The sequence below is a fragment of the Typopeltis vanoorti genome, chromosome 22 (assembly GCF_054136105.1).
Source record: "Typopeltis vanoorti isolate ZY-2024b chromosome 22, IOZ_Tvanoo_1.0, whole genome shotgun sequence".
Classification (NCBI taxonomy): Eukaryota; Metazoa; Arthropoda; class Arachnida; order Uropygi; family Thelyphonidae; genus Typopeltis; species Typopeltis vanoorti.
In genome coordinates, this window is record NC_143570.1 from 12,154,895 (window position 1) to 12,181,318 (window position 26,424).

The 26,424-nt window shown below is 33.9% G+C and overlaps 1 protein-coding gene across 3 annotated transcripts in view; it reads right to left on the bottom strand.

Moving 5' to 3' along the window:
- Positions 1-26,424, bottom strand: part of Gos28 (golgi SNAP receptor complex member Gos28) — a 167,909-nt gene that overhangs the window by 47,643 nt on the left and 93,842 nt on the right. For all 3 annotated transcript variants that reach the window (XM_090412004.1, XM_090412003.1, XM_090412002.1), the window contains exon 5: positions 1,301-1,372. In XM_090412004.1, the coding sequence (XP_090268130.1) occupies positions 1,301-1,372 (72 nt within the window). The remainder of the gene's footprint in view (positions 1-1,300; positions 1,373-26,424) is intronic.

The following is a 26,424-nucleotide window of genomic DNA, read 5'->3' on the forward strand; positions in this document are numbered from 1 at the left end:
GTTGCAGTTCATTGTAGTTCGTGGATTGAGTGGTGGAGACAGGTAGAGTAGATGCCCTCCCTCGATGAGACTTTGGACTCCCTGGAGGTGCCACATAATAATGTAATATCAAAAATCTGATCTATTATGGTAAAATCCCTCTGAAATGCAGAATTTGCTTCAAAAGGAAATAAATTATAAAAGTATATAATTACTACTTGCTTACAACAAGTTACAGATTTCATTCATGAAGACTTGTTCTAATGCAAGAAAGGCTTCTGTAGACACAACAAAAGGAATATATGTGTAACTAGCATAGTCCAAAAAAAAATGTTTTTGCAGAAAGAAAACAACAGTAATTAAATAAATGAAATTAAAAAGTAAAGTGTAAAAATAGTCAAATTATAATTATAAATCTTTCTACAACTGCTTTTTGCATGTTAGAATACCTTAGTTTCAGTTTTGAACTACATAAAATCAGCACCATCATCAAATTTCTCATATGCTTTCAGGGGAATGATATATCACCATCATCAAATTCCTCATACAAGGGGGGGGGGATGGAAAGTGCTGATCAATACCTAGAACAAAAATTATATTAAAGCAACTGACATAACCACAAGAAAGAACATGCTAGTAGCAGAGTTATAAAGGTAACTTATGTTCTTATATTCTATTGTGGTTAAATCAGTTGCTTTAATATCATTCCTGCCCCTGTATGACTGTAGATAATCCAGAATCTTAAATCTAATAACAATTGTCATGTTAAATTAGGACATCATTGTTACTGTAAGAAAACCATCTATATGAAAGAATGTTTCTCTAATATTATCTTAAATAGAATATAGCTTTCATGTAGTTTCTAATTAATTAATTAATTTTATTTGTATTTTTTATTTAATCTCTGTCTCTCTCTCTCTCTCTCTCTCTATATATATATATACACACACACATATATTATATTTTCACTAGAGGTCATGCCAGTAGAATAACCATTGATCAAATCATTGTTTCTTTAGCATATTGTGTGAAATGTAACTCAGCTTGTCTTTGTATATTTGTGTATACTCCAGATGATGACCTTAATATGAAGGTTGAAACGTTGTGAAATTAAAATAGTTATTTATAACATGGCTGTAAAGTCCATAATTTCTAAAATGAAGACTACATCACAAATTTGGTTTCTGTTTCAGTTACTCTTTTTTTTTTTGTTTGTTTTGTTTCATGTTTGTATCTATACTGTCTTGAAAATAAATGTATTTCTTATCACTTAAGTAATTTATAATAATTTTGTCAATGAATACTAACTATTTATACTTACTTTCTAATATGCTCATGTTCTTTCAAATAAAGATCTGCCCTTCTGTTTAATCCTGATGAACTTTTGAACGTACTGAAAAGGAAAAAAATAATAATTCATCTCAATATAAATCATAGTTCCAAAGCAAAACAAGGGAGATAAAAATCAATCAATCTAATTCTTTAATGGTATATTTCTCCATCTAGTAATTCAGTTGGCAGTATGCTGTTCAAATCTGTGTATGTGCGTGGGGGGGGGGAGGGTTGCAGTGAGTTAGAATTGTATTCAGGGGAACTGAGGCTAGTATTCATTTTGACTAATTGCCTTTTGTAAGAGAGAGAGAAAAAAAACTGTCATATCTGTATTTTACCAGCTAACTAATCTGAAGTGGAAAAGTCCTTAAAGATTTCCTGCATCTTATTCTTTTCAATGCCATCCTACACTGCCATAAAGAAACTTGTAAGAAAATAACAGCATGCAGTTTTCAACTAGAGAGAGTAATTATAATGTAATATTATGGATTCATGTTCAATATGTTATTGTTGAACATGGATTGAAATGGTGCAAATGGTAAATATATTAATAATCGTTGGCCTCCATAAGAGTCATTGTGGGAGCGCAACACCAGACGACTCGTTAAACTCATGCACCATTTGCACAAAAAAATTTAACGCCTTCTCAGGCAATGTAGCCTATGCTCCTACCACTCTCCATGCAAAAAAAACTTACTTTTTGTCCTCTTACACATTACTTCCTTTTGCAACTGCTTGGGAGATTAACACCTTAAATGCTTCAATCATAGGCCCCCCCCCACCCCAATCTTTGTCTTCTATCAACCAAACTCTGTATTTTGTACGACTTCATTCTATTTCCATAACCAAAATTGTTATGGGGACAGAATTTTTCATTATCTGTCTCTTCATTCTCGCTCTCTCTCTCCCTCCAAGGTCTTTTCATCTCCTTCAAACCCCAGTGACCAAACCTGTACACAGAAATCCAGATGTAGTCTGATCTTTCCATTCCCTGATCCACAAATGAGATGCATCATACTGACTTGGTGTCATACTGGAAGAAGTGAAAGCAGCAACAGATCTCGGGGGGGAATTATACACTGGGACCACAACCCTTTTATTTCTCATAGTCAATGTTCTCTTCAATAGTGCAGCAGTTATCCGAGTTGCCTTCACAACCTTTGCAATGTGTTCTAACGTGTTCTCTGAATTTAAGTTTCTATCCATAATACCCCCTGAGATCTGTTGCTTTTTTCACTTCTTCCAGTATGACACCAAGTTAGTATGAAGCATCCCATCTGTGGATCCCAAATTTCAAAACCTTACATTTAAATTGACATCCCCTCATTCATTTGTCCACATTTCCAGCTTATTCACATCCTCTTGAAGAGCCAAAACATCAGCACAACTGAATATCTCCCTGTAGTTCAGTGACAATTACTATGATATAAAGCTTGATGGTCCCAGTACTGAACTCTGTGGAACTCCACTTCTAACCTTTCCATTCCCTGATTTTCACCCATATGCAACTCTCTGATGTCTGTCAGAATGCCAGTTACCAATCTAATCCAATAACCTTATATCCAAGCCTATATGTTGTAACTTAATAACCAACATGTCACATGGTACCCAAATGCCTTTGTAAAATCCAAAGAGATGACAGTGTATGTTCTTGTTATTCTATTGTAAAAGGCAACCAGATTACTAAAACAAGAGCATTAAAAAAACATGCTGGTCTGTGTAAATAATACTGTCCTCAACTGTCCAATTCTGTATACGTGTTCTTACCAATTTTTCCAAAATCATGACCACCACAAAAGAAATACAAACTGGCCTATAATTTGATACCTCCATTCTACCACCACCCTTATGCAATGGCACCATCTTGCCCTCCTTCCACTCTTCAAGATCTTGCTCTGTTGTAAGACTTTCATTAAATAACCAGGTTAATGGTGGCACATTCCCTTAAAACACATGCTGAAATTCCACTTAGTCCCCCTACTACCTTACTGATATCTAGCATACTCAGTATTTGGAATACATCTTCTTTCACTTTTAATACTTCACCTCTCTGTATTCCTCTAGCTCAATTATGTTATCTGCCTTGGTCATCCAAGTCTAAATAATAGTAATGTATCATATACATTATATGTAATATAATACATTTATCACATTTTCATTAGAAATAAAAATACTTCCCTTTATAATTACATATAAATTACAAGTTAGTTCAGGAACCGAATCTAAGATTAAATAATACAAGCCTATTTCAACTAGGAAACCTCTGAAAATAAGCATTAAAAACTTACAAGTTTCTGTAATATTATCAGTAATAATATATATGCAGTTAGCTCTCACTATAGCAGAAAATTCATAGGGACAAAAAAAAAGTTTGCAGAAATGGAACATCTACTGTAGCTGAATTTCATTTGGAACAGAATAATAATGTGAGACATTTACTTAAGGGATTCTATCAGATTAATACAGAAGAAATTATAAAAAGAGTGGATGTTAAGAACGAGGGGCCATCCCTGGAAGTTTTATAGGGATGGTGAAGAAGGGAGTGAGGAGTAGATTTTTTATATGGAGAGTTGTTAGTGAGTGGAATTCATTGCCTGAGTGTATTGTGAGTGCAGGTAGTGTAAATAACTTCAAAGCACATTACGATAGACATGTTGCTGGTTGAGTGAGCCTCCCACAATGAGTCTGTTAACTCCATGGAGGTTACCAAATAATAATTATTATTATAATTATACTATTGCTAGTGATATTTTAACATCTGTTAAATTTTGTTTCTAGGACTGTTAATATATTATCTATATTATATTGAAATGTACTTAGATTTATCAATAAATAATAAACCAATAAAAACTTTGATGTTATAGCTTAACTGATTACTATAAAGCTATCATATCCAGTTTTTATTAGTATGTTACAGTGAGACCACGGTAGTTTGATAACTACTGTGATCTCACTATAATAGCAAATACTATTATAGTGAGAACAAAGCATCTATATACAACTAGCCAATCCCAATTTTTAGGCTAAGAAAGATAGGCTTTTCTCTACACATTAGATGATCTTAAAATAAATAAATCAACAGTATATACTAATTTATACTAGTAATGATAAAAATATATTAAATGATACCAATATAGGCATAATCATATTTATTAATAATTCTAAATATATTTCAGTATAAACATAGATGCTGGCCTGGTTGGCAGAGTGGTTAGAGTGTCTGCCTCTCCAGCCAGGAGGCCGTGGGTTCAAATCCCACCATGGGCATGGATGTTTGTGATAGTCCTACAAACTTTGTGTGGAAAGGAAATTTGCGACCCTACCACTTATTCTAGCAGAAGACATCATTGCCAAAACCATGTGAGATACTGTGTCTACGGACGTAAAATGTGAATAAACATAGATAATGTAATATAACAATCTTGGAAATAAAATTAACATATTTAGCATTAACAATTTAGAAAACCAATAGTGCATATAAAAAATTTGACAATGTCTCATATTATTAAAATCTTTTAAGTTCAATTTAGTGTCATTCATGTTGCCAAACAACTGTAATGCTAGTGACACATGAAAATATTATCCGTATAAATTACTGTATATTCGTCTACGTAAACTAAAAGCAAAACACCAAACCATCTCATTATTATTGTGTGAGAGTGAAAAGAAGTACACAAAATGCTTGTATCTAACTAGGACAATTAAGAATTTACTATTATTTTAAGTCATGTTATTTTAATCTCTAAAACATAGTTCTAAAATTAAAACAGACAATAAGTATAAATACTCACATTTAAAATAAAATCACAAAAAATATAAGTACTGTTTATTTAATGTACAATTTATGTAGAAAATGGCATTCTCAATCACAATTCTTATGAAAAGTACATATAAAACATTAATTAAAATATAATCTCACGAATGCTGTATTTGTAGGTCTGTTGGCCAAGAGAATAGCACATATACTCTCCAACCAACAAGTGATAAGTCCCAATCCCATCGGAGACAGATGTTTTTGAATATCAATGGTGGTAGATGAATTTCAGTGCAAAAAAGATGAAACTACACACAATTGCTGAGTCACTAATTTTACTAGCATACTGTAAATTGATGGAAGTTTTTTCACTTGGCTATGCTGCCAATTATATATTTGGTTTAATCCTTTATCCAAGTGTAAACAAAGAAAGTTTGCACCTGAAGTATTTTTCAGGACTGAGACAACTTGTGGCAAAGGTGGTATAAGTTCTTATCACTTGCCTTAGTATCCCATAATGTCTGCAAGGATATGTGCTTTGCATTACTAAGGCAAGTGATGAGAATTTATACCACCTTTGCCACGAGTTGCCCCAGTCCTGAAAGATACTTCAGGAGCAAACTTTGTTTGCTTACACTTGGATAAAGGATTAAACCAAATATATAATTGGTAGCATACTGTAAAATTGAAAATATTATGTTAGGCGAGGAATATGAAAAAGATATTTCAAACATTACTATGTCAGATAACACTATCAGTCATCATATGCAAGACATGTCTCAAGATGTTGAGTCATAAGTGATAGATAACATTAAAGAAGTTTCTGTTCTTAACCCTTTAACTGCTGAGAACATATTATTACAGGCTCGGAAATACATGCCTGCTTTGCTGAGCCCATATATGTATGGTTGGTGTCCACTTGATTATGCAAATGACACACATAAATTAATGTGTGTAATTTGCATAATCAAGTGGACACCCCTTGATTATGCAAATTTTATAAAACACCATTATTGCCATTTTTGTGAGTGAACAAGTGTATATCAAGAATGTATGATGCTGTCCAGACTTCTTGCTTCAGTAAGAATTTTAATTGATTTTATTTATAAATTTTTTGAGAAATTAATTCAGCACATGGGACAACGTCAGTAGAATATAAAATCAGCAGTTAAAGGGCTAATGATGTAATTATGTGTTAGTATTGCCATGTGCTGAATATCTAGTCTCCATATTTGACCTGCTACAACTTCAGTTGTAAGCTGTTACTTTTAATTCACTGTAGATATTTCATTAGAATGCACTAGGATGCCAAATCCAATTCCTGAAAGAAAGTGCTCTTCTAAAATAGAAAAAAAAAAGAAAAAAAGGCAGCTTTCTTCTTCACCTTCTTTACAAATAGATGTCTTTATTTATTATGCTACTAGTTTCAACTAAATTTGGAAGATCTTTTAAAACACAAACGTTCCCCCGTGAAAATTCAGCAGAGTTGTTTTCAATTATTTTAAATTTAGTTGTTCTGAAGGCAACTATAGCTACAAAGCCAGTGTATGATATCTGTGAAAAACTTTCCACAAGAGCAACATATTCTTATGGAAATTTATTCCTCTTGGGTTACAATGCATGTTATACTTGCCAAGGAATCATATTCTTGTTTTAATCCTATACCCAAGCATGAAGTAACTTCATGACTAGTCTACATATATACAGAGGCTGCTGACTTCATGCCAATTTTCTCAGTATTCCATAATGTAAACCCATTACAGGAAAGGTCACTACCCAGACCTTTCCACAAATCTCTTTCTCATCCAGAGTATTTACTAATAAAACGATAAACTTTTTTTTCCTTATTTATATGGAAAATATATGACTTTTGCAATGATTTAACCTTGGCATCTTCTTGGGTCTGGCTTCCACTGATGAGACCTCACAAAAAAGGGAAAAACCAGTCTGGATAGTGACTCCCACCTCCCATAATGTTTTGACATTATTGGTTACCAATGCAACTGATGTGAAGTCAACTATCTCTACATGCAAGTAGATTTCCGTGAAGTTACCTCACACTTTTATGTTGGTTGGGTACAGGATTAAAACAAGAATATAATTTCTTGTCATTCATGTGTTTTTCTAGCCAGTTTTCCTTTTTACTGAGATTCAAACCTATGTCTTTCTGACTAATGGGCATTTGATACCAACAGCTAGGCAACCAGGCAAAATGAAAGAAGGAAGAGGTCTCCGCACACACACTTCTGTCTCATTCCAAGTGAAATCATCAGGGACTGAAGCTACATAATTTTGATGAAAGCAAGCTACTTTGCTATTCTACCCTTTCAATGGATGAATTATTTTTTTTTTGCCATCCAATTAATTATGGTGGTCATTTTTATTTGGCAGATGGATGGAATTTTCAATTTTGAAGGCCTTTAATATTAATCATAATTTATTTACAGATCCTCCAATTTCTGATTTTTTTTTCACTTCCATTTTTAATTTTCAGATGAACTAATTTTTTTCACTTAGCTATGCTATCAATTACATATTTGGTTTAATCCTTTATCCAAATGTAATTAATTGCATCTGAAATATTTTTAGGACTGGGGAACTCGTGGTAAAGGTGGTATAAGTTCTGATCACTTGCCTTAGTATCCCATAATGCAAAGCACACATCCTTATGGGTATGTATAATGCTGTGCATTATGGAAAGGATCACTACCCAGACCGGTTTCGACCTTTATTGAGGTCTTGTCAGTGGGAGCTAGACCCAGAGGTGGCGATATTAAGGTGGAAGTAATGCAAAAGTCATATCACCATATACCAGTTGTCAAACGGTGTCCTTTCTTTTAGTGTTGCACGGTGATCAGCATTCATTTTAGAAATTATGGACTTTACAACCATGTTATAAATAACTATTTTAATTTCCCGATGTTTTGACCTTCATATTAAGGTCAAAACATCGGGAAACATCAAAACATATACTCATCATCTGGAGTATACACAAATATATAGCTTGTCCTTATATATTTGTATATACACATCAGATGATGACTTTAATATGAAGGTCGAAACGTCTGGAAATTAAAATAGTTATTTATACATAACACAGTTGTAAAGTCCATAATTTCTAAATTGAACCTTATTATTAAAATTCTCTGGATTAGAGATAGTTTATGGAAGTTTTTTCACTTTGCTATGCTACCAATTACATATTTGGTTTAATCCTTTATCCTTTCCATAATGCATAGCATTATACATACCCATAAGGATATGTGCTTTGTGTTATGGGATACTAAGGCAAGTGATCAGAACTTATACCACCTTTACCAAGAGTTGCCCCAGTCCTGAAAATATTTCAGGTGCAAACTTTGTTTGCTTACACTTGGATAAAGGATTAAACCAAAATATGTAATTGGTAGCATAGCCAAGTGAAAAAACTTTCATCAACTATTTCTAATCCAGAAATTTAATAATAATGTGTTGACACCTTTTGGCAACTGGTATATGGTGATATGACTTTTGCATTACTTCTACCTTAGTATCACCACCTCTGGGTCTAGCTGCCACTGACGAGAACTCAATAAAGGTAGAAACTGGTCTGGGTAGTGATCCTTTCCATAATGCATAGCATTATACATACCCATAATGATATGTACTTTGCATTATGGGATACTACGGCAAGTGATCGGAACTTATACCACCTTTACCACGAGTTGCCCCAGTCCTGAAAATATTTCAAGCACAAACTTTGTTTGCTTACACTTGAATAAAGGATTAAACCAAAATGTAATTTTTTTCAAGATGATTGGCATCTGTTTTTCAAATGCCCTTTTTTTCTTATTTTGCACTTTACCTTTCTTTAATCCATAAGTCTGATTTTTTGTGTTTCATTTATGTATGTGGTGGAATATGTATGCCTAAATCACCTTGATTGAAGCCTTTCTTCTATAGGAGAAAAAAAAAAGTAATGTGGGAGATAAAAATTTTTAATTTTTGTAAGAGATAGATATGCATGATAGTTGACTATAAAGCAAAATTGGTCTCATTTTGCTATTTTCATTTTAACTCTTCAGCCAAAGCAGCTTTTTGAAAATGGAGAAAAGCTCGATTTCTTGTTATATCTTGCAGCATATTTAGTATCACTTATCATAAGTCTTTTTAGGACTTTTTACGTAAGCAAATACATGTTGAGTTTTTTATGTCAAAGACACAAAAAAATTAATGTTTTTAGTGAAAAAACAGATAAAATATTAAAAAATAGTTTTTTTTTTTTTTTTGGTACTTTCATACCAGTAACTTAGCTATGTAGATAGAGCCTCTGTAGTTCAGTCGGTATAGACGAAGCTGCTTGGTCATAAAGTCCTGGACTCGATTCCCCGTCCATGACACGAGGAACCTTTATCTGGTCTCTTTCAACGAAAGGTGAATTAGCCAGTCTCATATGGAGGGTTTTTTCATCCCCCCCCCCAGAACAGGCAAATTAGCCCCTTAAACACACATGGATTACAGTCAGGAATACTTATGACATAGCCATATGCCTAATTCGTCAGCTACGAGGTCCTGAGCCTGGATAAAATTAGGAGATATTGAGATGGTGAGTATCTTTTACCTCCCTATAAAAGGGACTCATGGGCATTGTATCATCATATGAAATAAATAAATAAGCTAAGTAGACAATGTAATTTTATATTACTAGTGTTGGCAAAGAGTGGGTGCACTACAGTTTTAAGTGCTTATAAAGTTTTGTTCTATATGAACCAATTTTAATTATCTAGATAATAAAAATAACTGGTACTCCCCCACTTATATGTAATTTATTTTCTGAAGGGTGTGATTTTGTTGTCAATTTTAATAAAAATTCTATAGTAAGTCAATTTGATGATGGGTATTTAGAAAGGCTACTCTTTCCTGAGAAGGCACAGAATCAAGAGGTTAATGTAGCAAACAATCTAAGCATACTAGTGAAGCAGGATAGTACAGCTAAACTGGTTGTACAACAGGAGTAAGATGGATACGAAGTCGTATCCATCTTACTAGCAGCACAAGGTGATGGAATGTATAAAGGTAAGGATGAGACATGTACGAATGGCAATCAGAGAGAGAGAGAGAGAGGGAGGGGGTATAGCAGCTAAAATGGAGAAGGTTGGTGCTGGTAGAATGGCTTCAAAGATAAGGATTGTTATGTTTGTACACAAATGTATTTGTGGCATTAATTGAGTCATATGTCCAAAGATAATGGTACAAGTGACACTTGGTTGTCGGAGGATGATGTAATGCCAGGAATAGAAATGGATATACAATTTTCCAGAAGGACATGAATGTGAAAAGAAGGGGGGGGGGGGCTGCTGTTAATGATTGCAGAGGAATTCTGTCCACAAAGTGTGGAAATTGATAGTACATGCAGTCTTTTGAATCTGTGTGCTATGAAGTTGAAATTAACAGGCTAGCATATCTGATGCTGTTATAGGTCAGGGAATGTAAGAGAAGGCTGATTGTGAAATGCTTAGGCAAACTAGTTCGGCATGTAAAAAGAAGGTGATCCTGATGAGAGCTATAATTAGAGGAATTATTATTATAATTAAGAGACCTCCAGGGAGTCAGGGACTCATCGAGAGAGAGAGGCCGCGTACTACACACACCAGCTATAATTATTCTTGAATTCATTTCCACTGCTTGCACTCACAACATCAAATGGCAACCCATTCCAATCACACACCACCCTATGAGAGAAAAATCTAGCCCTCACCTTCTTCTTAGCAGCATTCATTCTTAGCTTCCAAGGATGCCCTCTTCTCCTCTCCCCCACCCTCCATAAAACGAAAAATTCGCTCAACTGAAATCCTGTATGACCCTTTCAGAAGTTTGTAAGTCTCAATCATAACACCCCTCTTTTTCCTGTTTGCTAGTGTCTGCAGTCTACAAATTCTGAATCTGTCTTCATAATCAGTATTCCACAATCCTGATATCATTTTTAACAGTCTCCTTTGCACTTTCTCCAGTATATCAGAATCACAACGGAAACCAGACCTGCACACAATAGTCCAAGTGAGGTCTTATCAACGGCTTGTAAAGAGGCAAAATAACATCCTTATCTTTCCATGTAAATGTTTGTTTCAGCATTGCAATTATCTTTTAAGTTGTATTTGCAGTCTTTGCCACATGGCCCCAAAACTTCAACTTCCTATCTATTAACACTCCAAGATCCCTAGCCTCATCACCTTCTAGCATAATCCCGCCAATATAATACAACAATGGATATCTAATCACGTCAAAGTGAATGATTTTACATTTAATAACACTGAACTGACATCCATTTTCCCATGCCCGTAGTTCCAACCTATTCAAATCATTCTGCAAGTACTGCATATAAGTAACATTCCTGATTACCCTACCTATCTTTGCATCATCAGCAAATAGCTGTATGTTGCTTCTCAAATCCTTCCCGCTATCATTAATGTACAGATTGAAAAACAGGGGACTAAGCACTGATCGTTGTGGTACACTACTTGTTACCTTAACCCTTGCAGACTCACATATCCTGTATACCACTTTTTGATATCTGTCAGTCAGCCATCCTCTATCCATGCAAATATTCTATAACCCAAACCCATATTCTCCAATTTATGCAACAGTCTACCATGCTGTAAAATTTTGTAATTTGTAATTTATAGTTTATTACTTTACTTTTTAACTCAATGTGTGTTTCCCCCTCTTACTTTTCTATTTTTTCATGGTTGCTTGAGCTTGTACAAAATTCCTATATGCTCTAATCTCTAACTCACATTTAATACTATTATTAAACTCTATTCCTTTCGTAATCTACTTAGTTTTACTCCCTCCTTTCAAGACCATAAAGTATAGTCTCACATGTACAAGTCTCGTAGACTTATAAAAAGCCTCTGGCTGAGACAAAATCCTCAATCTACATTGCTATTATTCAAATGTATTAATTCTTAAAAATTTATTGTATTAATTTGGTATGTATTAATTCTTAAAAATAATGGCGCACATTAAGAATCGTGTAAAAGAATTTTTTATCTTTCCTTTACATACAAAATAATATTTTAGCTACACATGTGGAATAACTCTTAAATCAATTCTATCTCAAGCAACTCTGAATTACTCAGTCGTGGCTGTAAATTTACTTAGATTACACAGGTTCGATTTGTTTTTATGAGACAGTGCATTGGCTAACAAAGATCAGGCAAGCTATCAACAAAACCAAACATGTTTATTCTAACTTAGACAGTTTATATACAAAAGTAAATAGAACATATCATGTGCCTGATTCTCCACACATTCATTAGAACAATTCACTTAAAGCATTAGACAAAGAAATTATTCACACTCAACTTATTAACACGTGGATGGATTTTAGCACACATAACCTTTCTCTCATTACAAACAATAAAAAGCAAAATTACACTGTACACGTCCTAAACATTATGTAACACAAGCATTATTCAAGTCTACAGTATTCTATTATACACATTCAAACTGACGTTCGGCTTTCTGATCTCTTCAAACACATTATACCATTAGTTAAACAGAATCAACATCTATCGTCAGTACACACAATCTAGGCTATTAACATAAAGCAATCTACTTACAAGGTCTCTATATCATGTACAATCCTGAATCCAAAAGGGTTAAGGGTTAATTCCACTGGCTCCTTTCTTTTTATTGCGCAACGGCTATGATCGGGCACTATCCGGTGGTTGTCATCTTGCAGATTCCTTCCTTGTAATTTTAATGAATTTTATTTTATTTTTATATCGATGTTAGGAACTTCACTGGCTGCTACAAATCAGCACATTCTTCAAAGAATTTCCCAGAAGGATATCTTGTAATACTACCAGCATACGCCCCATCATCTCCAGAAACTACTGCTGGCAGGATCACGACTCTTCCCATCCTCGAAAAGCTTGCCAACAGGAACAAAAAATAAGAGGGAGAGTCCTCGAGCCTCAATTTCCGCCTTTTATATCATATCCAAAAAAGTTCCCAGATTTGCTGGTAGCGCCCTTATCACCCATGCATACAGTAGGTTTTGGCAGCAAAACTCATATTCTGGTGACCTTTGAGACTGTTGTTGACCTTCAGTTCACTAGCCTAATCCTGTCCAAGCTTTTTAGTTACAATTGCTTGTGGTTCTACACTCAATTATTTTAACCTTATATTACAAAATTACTGCATTACATTAGGTTATGTACACTCTTAATTATAAGTATTTTAATAGCCCATGTAAAATCGATATAGGTGAAAAATATTTCTATTTTTTACTACAAGAGATTTTACAATGCTATATTCTGTCAAAAACCTTAGCAAAATCCAAAAGTATCATGGTGCATCCATTCCCCTTCTCTAGTTCAATGGTAACATTGTTATAGAATGTGAGAAAGCTACTAAAACATGATCTTCCCTTAGTAAACGCATGTTGCTCATTGCAAAGTAGAGATCCACTGTCAACCCATTTCTGAATGTTTTGGTCTTTGCCCCATGACCACCCTTGTGCAATGGAATTACCATACATTCTTTCCATTCTGCAGAATTTTCCCTGTTCTGAGACTCATATTAAACAGCCTGGTCAAAGAAATAGTCAGTTCAGCTGAACACTCTTTTAGCACATGTGCTGATATTCCATCAGTCCCTATTGCTGAATTCTTATTCAGATTGTGCAAAAGCTCTAACACCTCATCCTCATACACCTGAGTTTCTTCATCCAGTGAAGAGGTAGCACTGAGCTCATTGCCATGTACACCAGGTTGATAGCTTTTAACAAAATGGGCACTCATTAGTTGAACAACCTCTTCTGCGTCTGTAACCTTCATGCTATCTGCATTTAGAAGAGTTATTCTTTCCTATTATTTCTTTTACTTGCAGCATATCGATAGAATTCTTGTGGTTTGTCTTTAGCATGGAGCCAGTTTCTTTTCATACTCCGACTTTGCTTTCCATACAACAGTTGTGACTATCCTAGCCTGTTGCTTATAACGTTCATAACGGACTTCATCCTTATGCAGATTGTATTCCTTCCACATCATCCTTTTCTTATGAATCTCTTGCTTAATAAGCTTATGGATCCATTTGACTCCTACACTATTTATTCTTCGAATTCTCGGGGCACATTCTGATATCACATCATTTAAGTATTGTTTAAACGCTTCCCATGCACTGCCAATATTCTTCCCATTCCACTTAACTCAGTATACCCCTCATTGGTCATAATTTCCTACTCTGCAGTTCAGCATGTAACCTTTTCTGAATGGAACATTCATAAATTTAGTCACTTCCCAAGTGAGTACCGCATGATCACTGTCACCAACCGGAGGCAGAATAGTTACATCTTTAACAGAAATGCTTCCTGACACTATAATCAAATCTAACACTGTTTGACCTCGGGTTCCTTCTGTCACATGCTGCTTGAGGAAGTTGTCCCACAACAGCTCTATAAATGCATTTTCATTTTTCTCATGAGATTCTACTGCTATTCAATCAGTATTTGGATAATTAAATCTCTCAGTATGATTACTCTTTTCGTGCTTATCTTTTCTATTTGATGATGCATTTCTTCATCACTAGCAACTGATCCACCAGGTCTGTAATAACACCTCACACCAGATGGCTTCAAACTCATTGCCACATGAAATACTGTTAGTAGTAGTAGTATACAATCATAGATTTCAACTCTAACTGGATTCAAGTAATCCGATATGATTAGCAGCATGCCTCTCCTATCCTATAGAGCAAGTTTGTTAAATTTCTGAGGAATAAATATCTTAAGCAACATGTGACTGAATCAACTAGAGGCTTTAGTCTTTTAGATTCGGTTTTAACTTCACAAGATGTAGTTGACAATGAGCTATTTATACTAATGCCAGTTGGTGAGATGATCATGAAGTACTTATTTGGATAGTGGTTAAACAAAAAAAAGGTTACTGCCAAAAACAGATATATGTGGAGGTATAAAGTGGGTGATTATGAGAAACTCTGTAGTCAATCAGCATCAATATGTTGGGGAGATGAGCTGTGCAGAAAAAATATTGACAGTGCATGGAAATTCAAAAGGCAGTATCTGGAACAAGCAATGTATAACTGCATGTTAAGTGAGTAAATAGAGTAGGAGTGAAATTGATAAACTAAGATATCAAGCAAGCTGTGTTGAAAAAGAAAATGTATGGAAGAGGTACAAGACAGTTGGTGGCACTCAGATCTATGAAGAGTATAAAGTGCAGGCTAGGAAGGTGACAAGTATGGTAAAGTAAGAAAGGGTACAGTATGAAAGATGATTGGCTGGTCAGTTAATTCTAGGGAATTCTTCTGCTATATGCAAATGAGAGTCCGCGCGGTTAGCCTAGTGGCTTTGCACTTCGCAACCATATGCCTGGGGAAGGAGTGTCCTAGGTTCGATTCCCGTCGGAGACGTGAGGAGCTGAAGGATCTTCCTCAGCCATAGCCAAGTTAGCCAGCCGGTCTTGGGCAGTAGGGTTTTTTCCGCCAGTTTATCTGGCGTTTTTCATCCCGCAAGCAGGCAAACCGGCCCCGTGAACACACACGGATACAGCCAAGAATACCTTGAGGCATAGGAGTGACCATTCTATCCTCGTATTTCGGTTACGAAATCCAAGCATGCTTGGAAGGTTGTGGGCCTTAAAGGCCTGTTAAAGCCATTCGGATAGATAGATATGCAAATGAGAGAAACAATAATTATGGCAGGTTGACACTGGTAGATAGTCATGGCAGCAGAATGACTGTTGCAAAGAATATAGTGGAATTATTGAATGAGCACTTTATCAGCATATACCATACTGGTGTAAATGATGCCATGCAATATATAGAAGAGAGGCAAGTATGAGGAGAATTGGAAATGAAAGAAGATATATCAGAGGCATATCAGGTGTTGATTGGATTAGATGTTAATAAGGCTGTGGGAATGGATGACATATCGCCATGTATTCTTAAGGAATGTGCACAACAGTTAACTATGACCTTGATGTTGTTATTTAATGAAAGTCTTGCAGTGGGTAAGGTTCTTAAGGAGTGGAAAGAAGGGAAAATAGTACCACTCCACAAGAACAGTTCTAGGATAGACATTTCCAATTATAGACGAGTCTATATAACTGCAGTTGTGGTCAAGGTGTTGGAGAGATTGGTTAGGAATGGAATCCAGGACTGGATGATGAACATAGCATTCTTTATTATGGTCAGCATAGATTTGTAAAAGGTAGGTCCTGTTTTAGCAACTTACTTGCATTTTATGATAGGGTAACGAGTGCATCAGATAATGGATAATCATATACAGTGATTTCTTGGACTTTGCAAAAGTGTTTGATAGATTACCACATAAGTTGATGAACAAGCTGTTGAGTATAAAGTGCAGGCTAGGAAGGTGACAAGTATGGTAAAGTAAGAAAGGGTACAGTATGAAAGATGATTGACTGGTCAGTTAATTCTAGGGAATTCTTCTGCTATATGGAATAATATATTGGTTAGAAGGATCAGAGATTGGCTCTCTGAATGATATCAGCAGGCTGTGTATGATGGAGCAGTGTCTCAAAAAAGGAGGGTAACCAGTGGTATGCTCCAGGGTTCTGTTCTTGGGCCCTGCTGTTTATCTTGTTTGTAAATGATATATCATATGAACTGACTGAGGATCTTCAATTGTTTGCTAATTACGCAAAGTTGGGACCACTGATATTAATTCCCTTCAAGAAGATTGGAATAGACTTTTGACTTGGACAAAGGAGTGAAGTTGTTTAATATTAATAAGTGCAAGGTGTTGCTTTTGGAGTGCAGAAATATAAGGCTGTGTATTACATTGATGGTGCTATACTGCAGGAAGTGAATGAGATTTGAAATGCAGGAGTGTTGGTTAACAGCAGACTAAAGTTTAGAGGGCATGTTGCAAGTGTTGCAAAGACCGCATATTTTAACGCTGGTGTGATACAAAGTATGCTAACATGTAGGGATAAGGAGGTAACACTGGTCAGACCACATTTAGACCACTGTGCTCAGATTTAATCACATGGTTTTCAGTGTGATGTTGAAACATTGGAGAGGGTGCAAAGAAGAGTGACTAAGACAATATAAGGACTCTGGTATGCAATTATGGAGAGAAAGGTTGAAGAAATGTGGATAGAAGGAAAAGTGGTGATATGATAGAGACATTTAAGTTAGTGAGGGTATCAGGGGCGACTCGTGCATAGGCACCGCGGAACTGCAGCATCCCCAATTTTTCTCGATATATAAATATATTTATTAATTTATTTATAAAATTTATACAAATATTTATTTATACAAATTATAAATATTTATTTATTTATAATTTGTAATATTTAATTTTATCATCAACAATCCTATACAATTCTCATATTTTGTATAAAAAATAATAAAAATCCATCTTAGGAGGGCGAAGGACGCTAGCAGCACCGTGTTTACCACAGTGTCATATTGCTACACGCGCAAGCATATGCACGTCATAGTGAGATGCGAGCTATTAGCGTAATGTGGCACTGTCCGTCGTGCAGTTCCACTGTTGTTTATATGCAGTTTGCACCAGTAGTAGTGTTCGTAGTGCTTATCGTGTTTACCCCATTTCTTTAAATATTTGGACATTACAATTAAAAACATAATATTTGTTATAGTTTTTATTTTAGAACATTATCGGGGTTATGATAATGGATTTTATTTTTAAGTAATTTTGAATTATACTAAACTGTATAATTTTATTGATAATAAACAATCTTTTTTCATGAAACAAAACAAGAAGAATATATTTTATTTTTTAAGTAATTTTGAATTATACCAAACTGTATAATTTTATATAATAAACAATATTTTTTCATGTTTAATTTTTTTTTTAAATTTTTACCATAATTTTGATATTTTATCCAAGTGGCTCGTGGCTTGAATCGTGGGGATGCTGCAACTTTTAAAATATACATACACACTGTAAGTACACATATACACTGTACTTACAATGTGTATGTATATTTTGAAAGTTGCAACACCCCCACGATTTCAAGCCACGAGTCGCCACTGGAGGGGATTTTACTGGATTAATCCAGAGGAGATTATAAAAAGAGTAGAAAGCAAGAAGGAAAGAAACAGAGGCCATCCCTGGAAGTTGTATAACATTGTGGTAAAGAGGGGTGTGAGGAGTAGATTTTTTACATGGAGAACTGTCAGTGAATGGAATTACCAGAATATTCATCTAAAAATTGAGATGTAAGAGGAAGAATTCATCATAAAATATTATTACCAGAATCATGTTTAATATTTTTATTTGTAAAATTCCCCTACAGCTGATAGTGCACATAATATCATGTGCTTTCAATTAAACTGTTATTCTTTTTAGAGTTATTTTTTAACTGTACTGACAATGGCTATGAAACTTAGCCGAAAATTTTACAAATAAAAAGACTAAACGTAAGTGATTCGGGTAATAATATTTTATGGTGAATTACCAGAATCTGTCGATAATGCAGGGATAGTAAAGGATTTTAAGATTCTGTATGATAGATTTGTTGTCAGTTGAATGAACCTCACATTATGAGTTTATTGACTCCATGGAGGGCGTATAATAATAATTATTTTAATAGTTACCATCAGTGGCGCACCCAGGGAGGGGGCAAAGCCCCCCCCCCAAAAAAAAAGAAAACGTTAAAAAACACTAGAAAATTTTCCAAAATAGTTTTCCTAAAATTCGTTTTTTATTTCTGTCATGTCTTCTATTTCTATACTACTTATGAATTAGGGGTCACATAAGGAGAGAGAACCCTATAGCAATGTTTCTCAACCTATGGTCCGCGATGATGGGACAGGTGGTCCACAGGCTTAAATTAACCAAATAAATCTATATATTTTAATTATCCAAACAAAACAAATTAAAATTGAATAAGTAAGTAAAAATTATTAAAATAAAATGAATGCTTAAAAAAAAAAAAATAGCGACAGAATGTTCATGGAATGAACATTCTGCCACTATTTTAATTTTTTAATTTGTAGTGGCAGAATGATGAGTAATAAAAGAGGGGGGGGGGGTGAAGTGAAAATAATATGGTTTTATTGCTTCCACCTTCCCTTGCTGTTTTGTCAGATTTGAAGTGAACATGTGTTGTCCACATGACCACATTTCAACCAATTGCTTGTTGTTTATTGATTTTTATTGTTGAAGGTTTCCTCCTTCAACCAAGGCTCAACATATCTTCAGAAGTGCTAAGTAATACTTAGACAAAACGTGTTGTGAGTTAACTCCAGTATTTATATGTTTTTCGGAAATCGTGCGAAAAGCAAGCTGACAATTGAGTTGAAATGCTAACTCTCTTCAACTGAATTCCAATAATATGTGAAACTGCCATAACAGCATTCACTATATATATATATATATATCTTAGTTTTAACACGTTTACGAATTTTAACACTTTTGGTTGAATTTTATTGCTGCACAGCGAACTCACACAATCTAATTAATAACAATAGTTTTTAGTTAGATACTGTGTTTACCAGTGCAACATATGGTTTTGCTTGAGTCTATATATACAGCATAGTTTCTGCATGAGGGGGGACATGTGATTTATTAATTTGTGTTGTTTTTATCCGAGTTCTCTCTAATTGCACTATTTGTTGAGAAATATATTATACAGACTGCTTATACCTTATTCACTGACATAATAAAAGTAATTGTTTTTCTTGCCTCTGCAATATAGTGGCTATTGGGGGAGGGCATGTTGTTTACCGTGGGAGCAAGTTACTATCGCCCTGCTCTGAACGTGTTTCAGCTTTTTTCATTTGCGAGATATATGCGAAACTTTTTAATTTCTTTTTTCGAAAAGTAAAATCAGGGGTGAGAGTTATATGCAAGTAAGTACGGTATTTCAATTATGGATAAGTACGTTGGTACCTTTCTTTAAACGGAAAAATATCTCGGATGAGTGATAACACAAAACGAGTTTGCAATGACAGTTTGTGTGTAGTTTCTGAAGAGAAAGAGGTCTGTAACGAATCCACAGAAACACAGAATTCCCATCAGTTGCAATGCGATAATATTAATACACTTAACAAAAGGAAAGATTTGCTGACTTGCTTGACACTTGACCAGTGGATCGCATTCAAAGGTAAATACAATTGGTTAGTTTGTAGGAACATTTTTCTGTTTTATGACTTTTCTCTCTTTACGGTAATTATGCCTACATTATTGTGTTATTATTCAACAATTGTTTACAGTTTTGAATGTGTATATAAAGTCAATATCAATAGTAGCTTGATTACAAAGGCGTGACGAAAGGGATGGGGAGGTTTGGAGCTTCCCCAGAATATTCAAAAGGTAAATACAATTGGTTATTTTGTATAGGGCCCCAAAACTTATTAGTTTAGAATTTAACCACTGGGAAAGGGTTTGTGTCCACCTCAAAACTCTGAAACAGAATTTGGAAACATTTTCCGAACAACTTTTTATCAGAAATTTCTGTGATTTCACGATCCATTTCGGCTTGCAGTCACGAGAACGACCTTTTGTTATCGAAAAAAGAGCAGCTAATTGAGCTTTCTAGTGACAGTGGGCTTAAAATGCAATTACCGTGATTGTGGTTTGGCTCGATTCTGGATCTCGCCTTCAGTGAGAAGTGAATTTCCCGAATTATTTGAAGAACTCAAAAATCGTCATGCAGTTTTCTACAACCTATCTTTGCAAGAAAGGATTTTCATCGCTCCTTCAAATAAAAACAAAATACAGAATTCGTCTTAGTGTGTGTGTGCTGATCTTCGATGAAGTTGACCAATATTGAGCCAGATATCCAGCAACTCTGCAAGGTCGAGAAGCTCATCCATCTCATTAAAAGTAAATAGTAACATAATTATATCATTTTATTTATTTGTTTAATAAAAATTAAAACTTTGTTTTAATTTTTATCCACAAAATTTAATTTTTTATCTATATATATCCAGCCTGGTTGGCCGACTCTTGAGCCAAAAGGCTGCGAGTTCAAATCCCACCGTAAGCATGGATGTAGATGATGATTGTAGTTGTGGTTGGTGAAGACAGAGAGTTGTAGAGTAGGTGCCCTTCCTCGATATGTTTTTGGACTACCTGGAGATGTTATGTAATAATAATATTGACAAGCTTTATATGTTCATTGTGCATCACATAGTTTGAATTTAGCACTTGGAAATGCTATATTCTGTGACAAATAAGAAATTGCATTGGCATAACTGAAAATGTACACAATTTCTTCAATACCCGTAAAAGACAGGACGTCCTTGTTGTTTATAGATACTATAATATATAATAATATATTGTATAATATTGTATAATAATATTTTATAATTTTATAATAATATATAAAAGATATTATAATATTAATATCTTTTAAGATTTATAAAATCTTTATTTAGCTTGCAAAAAATATTTGCGTGCACCTTACCATTGTCTAAAATAATGCAAAAATCTGATAGTGACCTCTTAATTGCCCTAAATTTTGTTGATGATGATGTGGGTAAATTAAATACCATTCGTGAAGCACCAGATTCTTCATTTAAAGATATTTGCGATGAAGCATGTATAAAAGTCAATAATTTTAATATTGACATTAAAAAGCCAAGGACTTCATCAAAACACATTAAGGTCCAATGTTCCAGCCGATTCTGTAGAAGAGTATTTTAGGAGAACTATTTCATTCCATTTATTGACCAAATATTCACTCAACTTCGTGAATGTTTCACTCGGCACTGCAACATTTTGAAATATATTTTTTTCTCTTCTACCAAATGGAAAAGATGCTCCAACAGCAAGTGCAGTGGAAGATTTTTGTCAATTGTGTGAATTTTATGCTGGTGATTTGCCTTATACAAATCCAGCAATTTTGAATGCCGAATTCAAGTTGTGGTATAAGAAATTTGAAAAACCGTTTGCAATAGCTCCATGCAAAAATGCAGTTTCAAAGTGTGACAAAATGATATATCCTAACATCTATAACTTATTAAAAATATTTGCAACACTTCCGGTAACAACATGTGTTAGTGAAAGGTCATTTTCTAACTTACGCCTTTTAAAAACCTATTTAAGATCTACCATGACATAATCAGGTTGAATGGACTGGCTTTGCTATATACACACACACACAGAGAGATTAATGTAATCACGACTGAAATAATTGAAGAGCTTTGTAAAAAAAAAGAAAACTGGATTTTATTCTTTAAATAAATTTTTCAACTCTCCCCCCCCCTCCAAGATTAAATACTGGGTGTGCCACTGGTTACCATCATACACAGAGTAGACAATCATTCTGTTGTGGTGAAATAACTTCTGATACTCGACTGGCTGCAACAACTTCAAAGCTCTATGAAGCAGAATAATAGTGGGCAGCAACATTTTTCTCACTGAATGGATATAGCTATGATTTGTACTTGTATTGCCACAAGTTCTACAGCCTCTACAATTCTTACAGGTTTGGAGATGAGAATTTTAGTGTTATAAAATTTCATAACCTAGTCTTTCCTTGATTAAATTATTACCATATCTAATTTTAAAGCCAGATAGAGGCCATAAAACTCTCAATGACCATATTGTTTTATCACTCTAGTTATCAAAATTCTATTTCCTCTTGAAAATAAAATGACGTGAATTTCAAAAAAATGAATAAGTCAGAGATTAAACTGAAGTTCCTCCAATTAGACATTCTCTGCTTTATGTATCTGTACATTTTTTTTATAAGATTCATTCATTCATCTCTCATTGTCACACAACCACTCATGTTCTTAAAAATAAAAAAAAAAATATATATATATATATATATATAAAAAGGTTTTCTCCATTTTCAAAAGGCTCTATGCAAACGATATGAAAACAACACAATGGAGCTAATTTTGCATTATAGCCACCAGTCAAGAGTAACATGCATAAAAATTTCAAATTTTTACTTGGTCTCCCACAACTTTTTTTGGCTAAAAGTTGGCCACTTCTGATTTTTTTTTTTTTTGCAAACTAAGGCTTTTTCCCACTTCATTCACGGTGATTATGGACACACGTGTTCTATTAGATGTGGAAATAAAACACAAAAAATCTGACTTTTATATTCAACCTCATTTTGTATTCTACAGGGTAGAATACAAAATGAGGAAAACGAGCAATCAGGACACAAAAAGGAGGTAGCCACCACTTGAAAAAAATTAGCAATTTTTTTTTTCAAAAAATACACGCCTTGAGCAATAAAATGGTAGTAAAAAGTCAGAAATTGGACAATCTGGAAATAAACTGAGTTCTTTTCTAAAACTCAAACTGTAAAAATTCTGTGGTTCCACCAAATAAAAAAAAAATGTAGAATAATGGCCTGCTTTATGATGCTTCACTTTACAATGATGACCAATATCCATTTAAATGACACTGTATTTGCTCATACAAAACTTTTCAACTATTATCAATGTCCATTTATACAATGCTGCATTTGTTGATATGGCAGTTTTAGCGACATTATGCTCCTGTGAATCAACTAATGTGCAGTTTACATTTCTTTCCCTGTATTTTGGTGTCTGTGAATTATAAACTGCTAATAACTATTATTTCATTTTATTGTTGGATTAATAATGGGAGGGGGATAAAATTCAAAGTAAGAGTGCTGTTGTTTCCAGTAAAAAAAAAAGAAAATGCATTACATGCTAAGATTAAAATTATTAAATTTAGTGACAATAGTGTATTTAACACAGAGACCTCAAGATAAATTTACCTCAAACTACTTTTGTTACAGTTGATGAAAACAATGTTCAAGTTGGTAGAAGTGAAAAGTGCTGCACTGGTTAATACTACAGTTATCCTTCAACTTGACAATCTAATTGCTGAAATGAAAAGATGATTGATGACCAAACTGGGTGGTTATGTTCTTTTAAGCCAAGCTAATCAGAATAACTTTTCATTTGCATATTCTGGATTTTTTGCTTGCATATCTGACGTAAATGTTTTATTTACATAATTTATGACTGCTTAAACTATTACATGCATATACAAGTAAAAAAAAAAAAAAGGGAAGTGATTCACTATGCAACAAAATTCTTAATACGATGGTGGTCTGAAACCTTGAAACCTAACATGTTGTATGACTGGAATATGTCTGTACACCGTAATTAATAGAATGCCAGGAAAAAATTATTAAAGCACAAACACTAAAGGATAGGATAACCAAATAACTCATTTAGCAAATTGCAAAATTATGCAACTTCAATTAATTTTTCATTTGATGATTTCATAAGTAATGAACCATCTACAGGTTGCAATATTCAACAAATTTTGATGTAATTTGGAATACAGTTGTTTCTCTCAGTGTTTATGCTCCTCTAAGAATTTCAGTCCAATGAAATGGAGAAAGGTTCCTCTGTGGACACCTCTAAGGTTGCAAAGAAATCCTCCCTCTCTTTATATCTGGAAATTTGGAATATAAGTTTTAAGTTATTCTCACCCTGAGAATTTCAGTCCAAATAGGCAAAAATGAAAGAAAATGAGATTGCAAGGAGGTAGAGTTACATATCCTAAAAACATCACTACAGGTCACATCAATTCAACCAAATTTGAAATATAGTCTAAGTTATGAAAAATTCAGCCTAAATCAGAGTGAAATAGTTCTCATTACTGAAATTTTTCATGGGATTTCTTTAGGTAGGTAGGTGAGTGGGGGAGGAGATGCAACAATCAAGACAGGTCTCAGTTGAAAAGTTTGGAAATCACTATTGTTGACAAATCAAAAAGTCTTTACATTTCCAACAATTATATGCTTTTGTAATAAATAATGAAATGTCCAATACTTAACTGATATCTCAAAAGTAACTAACATTGCAACAAAAACTGTCAAGTATACACTTCTCAGAACTAGAATGTTACGTTTCTGTCAGCTATCAAAATTAGCTTTAAGTTGGCCAATGTACAGGGATCAATTAGTAGAATAAAACTGAATGACATATAATACCTTATATGGTCAATTATAATAAACCTTTTTTTCCCTAATGTCCATGTGTATGTGTAGAGGAAGGGAGTAGGACTTTTTAAATTCCAGTACACTGAGTAAGGTGGTTGCACATAAATGCCAGAACCTTCACATACTAACCATACTGATAGTGGTTAACTCAGGAAACCAAGTAGTATACCACTGATTGACTGACTGCAACAATCATTCTCCATTGTTCTTCAGTTACCTGCAAAACGGAAAGTATCTATCACACTGCAGCACACATGATAGAGGACAAAAACATTTGTGGCTGAAAATATAGTAAAGCTTGACAGTACATTAATATGAGATGTTCATTTAAAGACTTTTTGATTGCCTTAACAAGCACTTGTGCAAACAGTTATAATACAAGTTAATGAATGCCAACTGTTTAATATATCTGAGCTAAGAAATATTTAAAGCATATATTTAAATGATAATCTCACCCTTCCCCAACACATACACAAACACACTGTGGAATAAGAGGGGGAAAAAAAAAAAGAGGAAAGATGTTAAATTTTATTGTGTTTTATTCTATTTAGGAAGAACAAGTTGAATGCCATGAACACATTTTATAAGAAAAGACCAGACCAAAAATGGATATGGATAAGTCCAAGCAGACAAACAAAAAGTGAAACAGATTATATTTTATCATTTAAAAATGTTTTGGTCATCAATCAAATAGACATAGAAAGTGATCACAAATTAGTTAGAGAGAACAGAAGATCGATTAACAGGATGAAATAAAACAAAACAAGCAATGATAATATGTTATTAGTCAATTAAAAAAACAATTATACCAAGAAGAAATTACAAAAAAAGTTAAACAATCAAAGAAAAAATAACAGATGAAAATACCAACCTATGCTATATGATATACTGAAAAAATTTAATCATAAACAGAAGTGCATAATATAGCACTGTACAAGATAAAAATATTAAAAATTAATTCTATTAGATCTACTAGAAAGAGATGAAAACTAATTTTAACAAATAAATAATAATAATATTAATCTACTATTTATCCAAACCTTCAATTATCAGAACTTGTTGCTCTGATAATTGAAGGATCAGATAATTTAAGTGTAATTATATGCTTTAACAGAAATCAGTTGACATGCAAGGATCGGGTAATTGAAGAGTTGTTTTGAAGGTTGGATAAACAAAAATTCCTGCAATAATAATGGAATATGAAAAGAGACCAAATATTAAAGATAAAAAAAGCAAAGCAAAAGCCAGACAGTATTTTTCTGAAGAACTGTTAAAAAAAGGATTACATAAAAGCTGGAAAAAAAAAAGAAGAAATGAATAACTCAGAAATACCAAAGTATAAAACATAACAAGTGATGTAAAATAACAAAAAACCAGGAGAAGATAAAATTTCAGTAGATGTGATGAAAA